We start from the raw sequence: 12,564 nt of genomic DNA on the forward strand, positions 1-12,564 counted from the left end.
ACAATCATACCTGCTTCACAAGTGGGGGGGGGGGGGGAGGTGAGAGCTGAATGAATCTACCTATTTGCATTTGGCACAGTACTGGGTATCCAGTTCATGTCAAAATCAAGTCGGTGATTGTATTAACAACAACAGTACTGAACAAATAATGGTATTGTAATTCAATCGGTTTCCAAATTTTATGTTGGGTGAAAAAAGTCATTCATTGATTTACAAGGTAAAGAAAAAAGGTCGAAGACTGGTTTTGAAACTGGAAAATTGAATACTCCCAACTCTCCCTATCTTAGAAAACTTGAATCATAAAGGAAGTGGGTGCTAATCTCAGTGCTGCTAAGAGGAGGAGCTGAAGCCCTGCCCAGCTGCCTCCTGACCCCTGTGCTCAAGCTGTACACGGAGACACCACCCACCAGAGGCCCCAGGTACCTTAGCAGAACAACACACTTCCCTCTAATACAGTGGTTCTCAACCTTGGCTGCACATCAGAATCACCTGGGAATCTTTTTAAAATCCTGATTTCTGGGCCTCATCATTAGTAACAAAGAAACAGAATTTCCGGGAGATGAGGCCCAGAAATCAGGATTTTTAAAAATATTCCCAGGTGATTCTACTGTGCAGCTAAGGTTGAGAACCACTGCTCTAATATGACAAGGTAGGCCATCATTCCAACAGCAGGAAAAAAGAAAGTGAGGGTGTTTAAAAACTGGACACCATCATAATCCCTAGGAATGTCTAAAATTATCTTTCAACAAAGATCCTTTTCATCAACAAGAACCTAAAAACTGAACCCCCATGAGTTGCTTACACAGAATCCCTAAGCATCCTCCAAAAGTTGTAACTCTATGCCGAGATCACAGGTGCTATAACAAGAGTTATTGATTGGCCCATATCCACTTAATTTTGCAAGCAAATTAGGACTCCTGGTCTTCATTGAAAATCAATGTCTGTTTAAGTTTTTCTAGGAAATTGTGGATTTCCCAAGACGTATTAAATGGGGTGTGCACGGTATGTGTGCATGTGTATGTGCAAACCTGTACATGTGTACACTCGTGTACAGACAGAGAAAGTGATGAGCTTGGAAATCAACCCTCGAAGTCTTCCGATCACATTCTGACAAGTGGATAGTGAAATCATCGAAGGGCAAAGAGCACTGACCCCCAATATTTTAAAAGGTCCCCAAAGCTCTCCATGGCTGTGTCGGCCAGCAGAAACTTCTAAACCCTGAACTTCGTGTTACCTCTCCTGGCCCCAATCAGGGAGAGAAGGATGAAACTGAGCCAGCATCAGGAATGATTCTGTCCATAGTAAACTTGGACCTGCCTGGGGGCAGTGTAGAGAACAAGCAAACAGCATTAAAACAGCAATGAGGTGGGGGCAAGGATACTTCTGAGGGGCTTGCTTAGCTTTTTGATGGCTAGGAGTTCTCAAAGTGCTGGGCACACCCACAAGCAAGTTGCACACACGCCCAAGGCAAACAGATGATTGGGAACCATTCCTGATAGCTGGACAAGTGAGAGTCAATTAAGCATTGATGTGAAATTACGAAGCGCCTGGCAGTCTTTCACTTCTTAAAAGTGCGTATCTTTGAGGAAGAGCCATATGGGTGCTGCAATCATGAAGTTTATAAATAGGCTTAATATTCAAACAAGCTCGCTTAGAAAAACCAAAACTTGTGTTCAGTTTCTAAGTCGCCAGCAAGACACCTCCCAGCTGGGCCCAGGAAGGTTTCCTGGTAGGGGATGTTGAATATGTAACAACTACACACAGGCAGCGTGAGACATGCAACGCTGCCTGGAGTGTCCCCCGGGTTTTCTGTGCGATGATGACTCACTCGGTTCCAGATCCCATCAGATCCCATCTCCATCCTTCCTTACTGAGGTCACTGCTGCTGCAGATGCACAGACAGCTTTGGGAATTTTGGTTCTCAGCCCTCAGTTCCCTCAAGGGAGAGGAAATTGGAGGACAGAGTCAGACAAACAAAGAACACAGCAAGACTCGCAGAGTTAACTACACAATCGCACAAGTTCAGGTCACATGTGGCTCACTCGTGGGAAAGTGCACGGAGATAAAACGCCACAAATACCCATGAAATGAGAGAGGGGCTGCACGATCATCTGAGCCTCTGGTTTTGTTTTTCATTGGCATATGGTGTGCAGGCTGAACAGAACTGGATACCTCTAGAAACTTCGACTGAATCATGTGTATGAACTACTCGACATGTTGCTGAGAATGCCAGGTCCTTGTGCATTTCTTTCATTCCAACCAGTGATTTCATTCCCATGACACGGATGTTAAAGCCTAGACTTGCAAAGCTATGTATATTGATTGTCTGATGGCCTTTCCCATATTTTGAACAAGTAAATGCCAGTGAGAAAATCTATATAAATTTGGTCTCCTGGCACTTTCCAGCAGACTATTTCTTTTTTTTTTTGGGGGGGGGGGGCTGGGGAGGGGGGAAGATATTAGAGAAACAAGAACCTCTCTTCTGTTACTAGTCCAAATATTTCTTAACTGATGCTACAGATTAAAAATCCATGTGGGCAATGATTATATTTTCCTGCTTGGCCGAAGATCCAAAGTAAGATAAAATATAAAAAATAATGAGATGATATAAACTCTCCTTCACCTGGAATAACCCAATGGTTAGGAAAGGGCTGTTTCTGTTTACATTTTCTAAAGAATTTTTCTGCTAGGTTTTCCACTGGGGAAAATGGTCCTCACACCCTCTCAGCCACTTGCAAAAGGAAGATCATATTAAGGGCAGCGACTCCCAAAGCATAAGACTCCCCCAGGTTTAACCAAGAGGGATGAGATGAAACAACTGGAGGAAGCCTTTGACAGTGCGGTTTAGGGGTGAGGATGGCGCATCTGAAGCATGAGAGAACGCTCATCTGAAACAGAGCCGTAAATAAGATGATCAATTTTTAACTCACTCCTGGAAGCAAACGTGTCTCTATCTAGTGCTGGCTGCGCAGTGGAAAGAGGAGAAACATTTGAAGAGGAGCTTCCATCCAAACTAAACAACCCCATCAGCAGCTCCCCCCTGGGATGGCCAATCTACACCCTTTCCACTCTGCTCTCCTGCCCCAGCCCCCTCGTGAGTCTGCAGACAGCTGGCCAGACACAAAAATCCAAATCTGTTCATGCCTGCTTCTCTCCTGGGCCTGGGTTAAAAATTCCAGCACTCGGATTATTGTCTAATGGACCCCCAATTGGGGTCCCTTCTTCTGAAAAACAAGATTTTTTAAGCAGACCAAACACTGCATTTCCCTCCAGCTAAAAACCTATTCCTGAAAGCTGGGCAATGAACTAATCAGTGGTACCAGTGAGAGAAAATGGTAAGTTTTTAGAGGGGAAAAAATGGAAAGTTAATGTCACCCTTGTAGAAGTCACCCTTGCATAAATGACTTTCCCTCTAGTCACACAGTTACAACCATTTGCTATGTTATAAGTGCAGCAAAACTGTGTGGGTGGAACTGGAAAAGACTTTTTGTGACCTCCTTCCTGGGAGCCTGGCTCCTAGTTAGATAAACATCAATGAGGAAAGCTGAAAACAAAAATATGTCTTCATATCTGTGACAGCACTGTGAAAGCAGAGAGACATCCAGAGGATGAAGACAAAATGTCACTCTTCACAGATTTATCCGTGGAGTTAGGGGACGGGTAGGTTTTTTTAATTTTAATTATTCATAGAGTTGCTTCAATGAATTCTCTGCTTGATTTTCTCCATGTAGATTGACCCAGAACAAAAACTGTATCTCTACCAAGTTCAACTTCAGTAATCAGTCTGATTTCTCTAAGCCTTTTCTATTTACTCCCATTCCCTCTCTCCTCTCGTCCTCCCTTCCTCCCAATCCTTATCAAGAACCATAAAATTTCACTCAGATGTTGTATATAAAACAAAAATCAACAAATAAATTCATAGATACAAACAACAGAGGGGGAGGGGAGGGGTGAAGATGGTAAAGGGGGTCAAATATATGGTGACTAGATTTTGGGTGATGAGCATGCATGGAGCATACAGATGTTGTATTATAAAGTTTTATACCTGAAACTTATATAATGTTATTAACCAATGTTACCCCAATAAAGTTAATTTTATAGAAAGAAAAATCCTACTCCTACCAGAAAGCAGCTATTGGCAATTTACCCTTCCAGGTGAATTTACGCCAATACAACAGCTCCTTGGAGCAGAGTCCTTCCTAGTTCCTCTGACGCCTTCTCTTCCCTTAACATCACCTGGACGCAGACACTATCCATTTTGACAATTTAAATATAACAAAAATGAGGCCCAAATCCAAAACAGAGAACAGTAACAACAAGAAGGAAAACCCAATTAGCAGATGCATTCCCGGGACCGTGCTGAGCGCTCTGCTGCCATTGGAAGCGAGTCCTCCTGAGCTGCAGTGAGCTTCCCTGACACCACACCAGACGCCCGGGAAGGGGGCGCTGGACAATTCTTCCATTTTGGAAGGATGACTCATTTCAGTCAGTGGCTTTATAGGCAGCATGGCAGTTCTACACAGCATGTATGAAGCTTGATTTATGATCATTAATCCTTATGTTTCACAAACTACAGAGGCCCCTATTCATGAAAGTGTTTACAGTGCCCCAGTTAGCAGACAGGGTTTCAAGTAACAACCACCTGGACTAGGAAACTACATGTAACCTACTTTGGGGGATCCGTTGTAAGGTAGTGTAAGACCCCCTCAGAGTCATCCTGAGATAAGACTCAGAGGGGTAGAGACAGAAAAGTGGGGGGAGGAGGATATCAGTCTGAACTTGAACTATTCCTAAAATACACCTGCAAGTAGCTTGCAAGGATTAATCTTTCACTGCCAGATACACTCAGCATGTCTAGAGTGTGGGGAAAGTCTTGGTTAAGCGTTTTGGTTGTTTGGACTTGGAATTAACAGAATATAATGTTCTCTGGATGTCACAACAGTGACTTTCAGCGAAAACACTCAGTGCACTCTCATGGTAATTGTCTACAATTTCACTCTCCTGTAGACCTTAAGGGGCAGGGAAGCTATATATGGGCAGAATGTTGCCTATTGGGTCCCTGCAATGGACCCTTGGAAGAGGGTGGAAATGGAGGGAAGAAGGACCATTTTTGGAAGGTCTTAAAGAGCAGAGCAGGAAAAGGGCTTGAATGAAGCAGAGATGTGGTGGAGAGAGGGCACTAAGGCAGGGCTGTGGACTGTCCCAGGAGCCAGGAGCCAGGTGTGTCCATCAGAGGACGCCTGTGGGGCAGCAGCAGGAGGCTGTGCCCACCAGCCGAGCCTAGACAACAGGACAGCCACCTGCAGGGTCTAGGGAGCCTCCATCCAGCCGAGCTTCCCCAGCCCCCTCTGCGGTGGGCTGCTCTCACCTGACTCCTGTCCCATGGTCCCCAGAAGGTCCATGACAAGAGCCTGATCCTGTTTGGCTTCTTGGGTCGTGGTCTCTTTCTGCCCCTTGGAATCCTGGAAATGACCCTGCCTACCCCTCAGGTTTCAGTTTCGGCTCCAAATCCACATGTGCGGGCACGACACCAAGCAGTCATAGAAGGGTTCCAAGCAAAGCAATGTACACCGATGGCCAGCTGGCCTTGCCCATATGTTGAACAAGTACTGGTAAGTGGCAGTGAGAAATATACATGAGTTTGGATATTCTATATACATGTGAAAAGTTAAAAAAAGAAACATGAACTTGTCTTCTGGCACCTCATGTCAGATTATTTAGGGAGGGTCACACTAAATTATGTTTTTTCTCTACTTCTAAAATTTATAGGAATACTAATTTAGCATCATTCAGACACATACACACACATATACGTACCCACATTATATATGTATACATTTTTTTCTCCATATTTTTGGGCTGTATATTACATCTCTAATCCAGACCTTTCCTTTCATCTCCAGGCCCACTTATTCAACTGCTCATGCCTCCCTCCACATCTTCTCCAGGACATCTGTAGCCCTCTCATACTCAATATGTCCCAAACTGAGGTCATGACCTCTGTTCTCCATTCATTCTGCTCCCACCCACAACCAAACCTGCAAACTTGTTCCCGCCTCAGTGATCCAGATCTAAGTAAACAGCACCTGGGGACTCTAGCTAAGCACCTGGGAGTCATTCTACATTCTACTTCCCTCCTCATTCCCATGTCCAAGTCCTCTTGAGTAGACCTCCTGAAAATCTCTCACATCCATCCCTACAGACCTGCCATGGCTCCCCACTGCTATGGCCCCGGGTCTAAAAGATGAAGCAAGATCTGTTCCTGCCAGGGTGGAGTGGTGGTGGGGGAGAAAGGGTTTGTTCCCATAATAAGGGGGAGGGGGGTAAGCTTGCTGGTTAGACAAAAACAATAGTCCCTAGTAAGCAATGCCACCCTTTATATTCGTAAGACTACTGAGGTACTAGGAGGGGAAAGCATCATCATCATCATCTTGAGAATGTTGCATAAGCATAAAGTGTCTTCCACTGGCTACCTCTTAGGTGGGCAAAATGAACACTGGACAGCTTCATTACGATTGTGGCCATGATTGCCAAGGAGGAAGTGAGACCTGAACCCTATTCTTTGCTTTAGGCCAGGGGTGGGCAAACTTTTTGACTCGAGGGCCACAATGGGTTCTTAAACTGGACCGGAGGGCCGGAACAAAAGCATGGATGGAGTGTTTGTGTGAACTAATATAAATTCAAAGTAAACATCATTACATAAAAGGGTGCGGTCTTTTATTTCAATAGTTTTATTCCTTTCAAACGGGGCAGATCCGGCCCGCGGGCCATAGTTTGCCCACGGCTGCTTTAGGCCATCCGAGAGCAGGCTGGTCAAAGGAAAACTCCTGGGCAGGGCCCAAGGTACCAGTCATGATTCAAACCTGAGCAGCCTGAGGCTCCCCCACATCACCAGAGGAATAAAGTGCAGCCATTATCATATGTTCCCTGCCTGGAAGATTCCAGAACAAGAGAGCCATGGGGGGGGGGGGGGCTCTTAAAAATTCCACCCACTCCTACAACTGAGGTTGACAGGAAAACAAACAAAAAAAGGCTCCTCCCCGAAACGTCGGAGGGCAGCATCCTCTGAGAGGTGCGACTCAGAAAGCTCAGGTGTGCGGGGTTCGCTCCTTTCCCGTTAGACACGTGGGAGCATGTGGATGAGAGCGGTCGGCGCTGCAGGGGGAGGCTGAGGGCCACAGCTCCAGAAGTGTAGCCGGACTCTGAGTGCCGGTGTGCGGGAAAGAGTACAGGGGAGTAAACACCTAAGCTGGCGGGTATTGTCATCTAAGCTGGGGCAGACAGCGTTCAAAATTCCCATTTCCAATATCCGATGCACCGTTAGGAAGCTGATGATGCCACAAGGCTAGGTTGAGAGCTTTTTCTAAGTCTTCCCTCGACAAACATGTGAAACAATGCCGGGTTTCAAATCCTCACTGATAATTTACTGCGCACCAGGTAGTATCATAGGCACGGGGGCTGCATCAGTGGCCAAAACAGGCCACAAAAACCTCTGTCCTCAGGGAGCTTATGTTCTAGTTGGAGGAGAAAGACAACAGACATAATAAATAAGATCAAGTATATAGTATTCAGAGAGAGGAAAATAAAGAGTAAAAGAAGGTATGGACGAGGATGGGGGGTTGTCACGTATAGGCTCGTCTCCTGCATCCTCCTATACCGGCACTCTTGGCGGACAACAGCCTCGGCAAGCCTCTTGCTGCTGGAAAGCCCACTCCTGGCCCGTGCAGAAACGGGGGCAGATGAGGGGACGGAAAGACAGAACCTGGGCACCCACAAGAGTGGGATTTAGCCTTGGGCCGTGGCTGTGCCACACCTTGCCCAGACCCACCTCACTTTAGATGTCTGTGCCCAACCTGGTTAACGTTGTCAATAAAACCTGCCTCCCCTCTAGCTCATGGAATATATAGTTGCTAAGTCACATGGCCTATAAGCTGACCAAATATACATTATCTTCATTTCTAACATTAAAAGTTCACACTTGGGCCTTTATGCTTCTGTCATCACCTGTTGGTTGAGCGCCTATGTGCCAAACCCTGTTCTAGGCACTGGAGGTACCACAGTGAGCAAGACACACAAGTGTCTGACCCCAAGGAACGTACAGGATCAGGGAGGAGATGACAAATTCAACAACTGGTTAAACAGGACAGATAGTGACAAGGAGACAGACACCACTGAATCGTCCACGCATGAGATGATCAAGCCCTGGACTTGGCAGTTCTCAGACAAGCAGAGCTGAGCCCCTGACTACCCGTGATTCCCTCCAAAGCCCTTTCCAGAAGGGTGCCATGGCAATAAATTGATATGAAAATCCAATTGTGGCTCCCGGGTCTTCCTAAAATGTTGGCACAGCAGCTTCCTTTTTCTCACTGAGAGTCTGTTGTGTGGACAAACACACACTTCCCTCCCCTGGGCTTTCTATTTTGTGAACTGCAAAAGTGTTATTTCGAGTTGTATAAATAAGCATGTGTTTTGGTTTCCAGAGTCTTTAGCAGCTTATTATAGCGCTACTGTTATGTTTCTTTAAAAAGTCGTAGTGAGAACCATAATTGTAGTAAAAAGAAAATATATATTATGTATATAATAATAACAATAGGCACATGTCCTTTTCACCAATTAGAAAGGGAAGTTACAGATCTCCCACGACTGCTGTTGGGCAGGGCGTTTCGGTAGGAAGGGTAAAGAGAGGGGTTCCAAACCACACGTTTGGAGAAGAATCAATCAACCCACACCCTTTATGCTTAACAACACTGGATGCTGAGTAGATATGAGAGACTAGAAAACAAAAATTCAGATAACATCACGCCCAATACCTTGGGGAGAGAAGCCTAACAGACATGAGAGAAAGCTACAAGCGAGCTGTGAGGGATAAATGCTCTATGGCACCAGGTCCCCCCTCAGCCTGGCTGAATTGCCCAAATGCTCTCTCCAGCCGGAGCAGCTGGAGGGAGCTGGTGTGAACAGAGAAGCAGCCAGGAGAAGCAGTTTCTGAGGGTGGGAGCCCCTCCACCAGGGCTGGCAAGGAGACCCAGCATCACCACACTTTGACACTGTATACCTTGGACCCAGGCTTTGTGGATACAACAAACTTTCTGTGTGCACCAAAATACGATCAGATGTCATGTTCGTTCCGCATGACACGAGCTTACTGTAAACACCGCTCAGACCCAGGCGCTGTCGCCTGTGCCTCCAGCTTAAGGACAGCCTGCCAGCCAGAAAGATAATTTCCAAGTAAGTTACAGCCCCTGCTTGCAGCAGCCAGATGCGCCAAGCGTCCTGTTGTCTGGCCTGGTTTCCCGTTTAGAGCAATAGCAGCGAAGCTCATGAAGGTTGCTGAAGGAAGGGCTTTTATAAATTGCACTTTAAACAGGGTCCCCCTTTAAAGAAACAGACTACCTTGGCTCCCCTTTCGAATATCCCAGTTGGGATGCGGCCTCCCTAAGATGGAACTAACCGAGAGCCGTGCCTTTTTTATTTGTTTTGTTTGGGCTTCTGCTCGTGCTTTCAAAAACAAACTCACTGCCAGGGTCCCCTCGCTGCCTAGAGAATGTACGTGCAGAAAAACTTTTTCTTTTCAACAGCACTACACATTTGATGCCAAATGCCCGAGGCAGTGTTTCTGGTCATTAAGGAAGGTGTCTTTGGGACCTGCCCGGCCACTGAGAAGCAAACTGTAGACATGCAGTCACCACTATAGCTTATGAACTTGTTTCCCAGAAGACACCCCATAATTTCAGGACACCGCTCCTCAGTACTCAAAGCCAGACAGAGCCCAATGAAGTGAATGAAATTCAGAGATCTTTGTCCATCAGTCCAACTAGAAGCCTGGGGCCACTGTATTGAGAGCAAACACCCTATTTCACTGTTCAAAGATTATTAGGAAATCCTATTGCGCTGCCCCCCCCCCCCCCCCCCCGCTGTCTCCAAAATAGCCCTTTCTTCAGTGACCATCTCCCTGCCAGAAAGAAGCCTAAGAAAATGCCGGAAGTTGAACTAGGCTGGGACGAGGGAAAAGAGAATTTGGCAGCCCCAATGCATGTTGAAGTTGAACTATTGTTCAGTTCTTGGACCTCCTGCCAAGGTGTTTGCAAGCACTCTGCAGAGAAAATTCTTCCTGTGATTAAAAAAAAAAAAAAAAAAAGTCTGTGACCTGAGTCCCCAAACTTTTCTCCCTGGGGGGCAAAAAGGACCGGAAACATCTCTGTGGGGACTGAGCAGCTACAACAGAAATCTAAAGACCCATCTCCTTCCCCCAGAGAAAGCGTGACTTGGAAACAGCAAGGCATTTTAAGTCAGGAAGACAGTCTCCCTGTAAGGGAAGGTAGCAGTGACTGTAATTCACAGAGAAGCAGTTGTGGAACTTCTGGGCTGTGTTTAAAGGGCCCTGCAGGATCCCGGGAGCCATGTGAGCCTGGCCTGGAGTAGCATACTGACAGGAGAGGGAAAGGGGGCAAGAGAAGGAAACAGCTCTACTTACAGCCCGCGGAGGCGAAGCCAGATTTTCTCGATCTGTTCGGGCTGCAAGTATTTCAGAGAGTTGCTTTCAAATTCTTCAATCTCCTTGGTCGGGGACTCCATAGCTGCAGGTGATCACTGGGAGTGAGGCTGAGAGAGTTCGGGCTGTCCCCTCCTCGCCTGTCACTTGCTCTGTGTGCTCCCCGGTCTGTACGCCCCAAATCCAGCCTTAAAGCGGGTTGGGACTGCGGGCTACCCCAGGCCCGGGTGCCCCGGGAGGGAGGCAGCTACGGTAAGCAGCCATGGTCCGGGGCAAGGTCGGGATACGGACTGTGCTCCTAACTCGGGAAGAAAGCGCCTGGGATCTATTTGGACATGTATATATTTTTTTAAACAAAGCCACCAGCCACCGAAGCAATCAGTGTGGCAGCTGAAGGACTGGGGGGGAGAGGGAGGGCCAGGTGGGGAGGAGAAGGCGCGAGCAGGGAGAGAGTGGGAAGGGGGAGCGTGGAGGGGAGGGGAATGAGCGGGGGTGGGGCGGGGGGGGGGTGGGGGGGCTGGCAGGAGGCCGGCAGCGGTCTGAGCGGAGGCCCGGCACCCCACTCCCCTAGCTCCGCCCTGCGCCCCCGGCCCCGGCGCGGCTCCCCCGCCCCTCCCCGCCTGGCCGCCTGCGCCCCCTCGCCGTCTTCTCTCACTTACCAGCAGCCGCTCTGCTGACAAGCGAGAAAACTGACAACTGGGAAAAGTCGTCCGTCAGCGCCCCGGCACCCGGGCTGGCGTCTGGTCCAGCACCCGCGGGAGCGGAGGGAGGGGTGCGCGGGGCACCGCCGTCCGCAGGGCACACGCCGGGCTCCAGCCTCGCACCCCGGGGGCCCGCATGTGCCAGGGACCCCACCGGGTGTGTCCGGGGCTCCTGAAGCTCACGGGAGGAGGAGCGCGGCACTGACACGGAGATCCGAGCGAGAAGAGGACTCTGGGCGCTCCCAGGGGACTGACTGCTGGGGCCACCGCAGCGCTGCGAGAGGGTCGGGGAGTGGGTGCCTGGGCTCCCATTCACGGCCAGCGCTCACTCACAAGCAGCCCGGAGCCGGTTCCATTTTAAAATATCAAAGCAATTGATGAGGACTAAAGTAACCACACTTCCCACTTACAAAGTCCTCTCTCTCTCTCTCTCTCTCTCTCTCTCTCTCTCTCTCTCTCTCTCTCTCTCTCTCTCTCTCAATGTGTGTGTGTGTGGGGGGGGGGCGCAAGATAAACCAACAGTGAGGAGGTAGAAGTGGCTGCTGGTTAAAGCCGCATACTCCTCAAGGGGTTCCTGTTGGGTGATGGGGGGCAGGTGCTGAGACTAGAAGAGTCTGGGCTCCACAGAGCTGCAGCTCCCTGTCATTGTCCTCCTGGGTCAATGTCATTAAAGCGGAAGCTCTGGCAGGTGGCGCCAGGTGCGGAGTTGGGAGGGGGATTAACAGGGGGACCAAAGGCAGAAAAAGGCCCAGTGGGTGCTCTGCAGCCCTGACTCCACAGAACTGGTGGTCAGGCCCCTTGTAAATGAAGTCCCCTCACTCCCAGGAGCCAGGGCACACCTGGGACTCCTGGCCCCTGAGATTCCCTACACCCTACTTCTCCTCGCTGGTGGTTCTCCCAGCATTCTTTTTCTATCAGATATTTTCCCGCTTCTCCAACGCAAGATAAACTTCAAGGTGAGGACCCAGGTTCAGTCCCATGCATGGGACCCGGTAAAGGAACAGGATCAGAGTGTCTAAATCCTAGGTGCTCACCCATTTGGTAGTTGCCATTCACCTCCCGGGAGTCAGAGTGAGAGCGATGGGGATGGCATGGCTAGCCCGCCCACTCCAGTGGAGAAGGCGCCTGCCTCCAGGGGAGGCCAGAGACCTGTTTGATGGAAGAGGACTCGCACCCTCACCAGCCACACAACCTGGAGCCACCTCACTAAAGGTTTTCTGGAAGCACACACATCTTCACGGCGCTCAGGCGTTCCTACCAGGCAGTAAGCGGCCAACATATGAACGTGAAGTCCATTTACCTGAATAAAACAGCTGCCCACCCAATGTCACCCACAGGGAACAGTCACCTGGAGGAGTGGGGAAGACGTTG

The 12,564-nt window shown here is 48.7% G+C and overlaps 1 protein-coding gene across 6 annotated transcripts in view; it reads right to left on the reverse strand.

The window, feature by feature from the left end:
- PDE1C (phosphodiesterase 1C) overlaps positions 1 to 12,564 on the reverse strand; it is a 298,902-nt gene that overhangs the window by 172,807 nt on the left and 113,531 nt on the right. Inside the window, exons 1-2 of one of the 6 annotated variants that reach the window (XM_059712698.1) lie at positions 11,152 to 11,368; positions 10,475 to 10,577 (exon numbers count right to left, since the gene is read on the reverse strand). The exons of 4 other annotated variants lie outside the window; for them this stretch is intronic. In XM_059712698.1, coding sequence (XP_059568681.1) covers positions 10,475 to 10,575 — 101 coding nt within the window. In that variant the 5' untranslated portion in view covers positions 10,576 to 10,577; positions 11,152 to 11,368. Of the gene's footprint in view, positions 1 to 10,474; positions 10,917 to 11,151; positions 11,369 to 12,564 lie in introns of those variants that run through there. One more of the 6 variants, XM_059712699.1, reaches the window with a different exon arrangement.

The sequence above is a fragment of the Myotis daubentonii genome, chromosome 10 (assembly GCF_963259705.1).
Source record: "Myotis daubentonii chromosome 10, mMyoDau2.1, whole genome shotgun sequence".
NCBI classification, from domain to species: Eukaryota; Metazoa; Chordata; class Mammalia; order Chiroptera; family Vespertilionidae; genus Myotis; species Myotis daubentonii.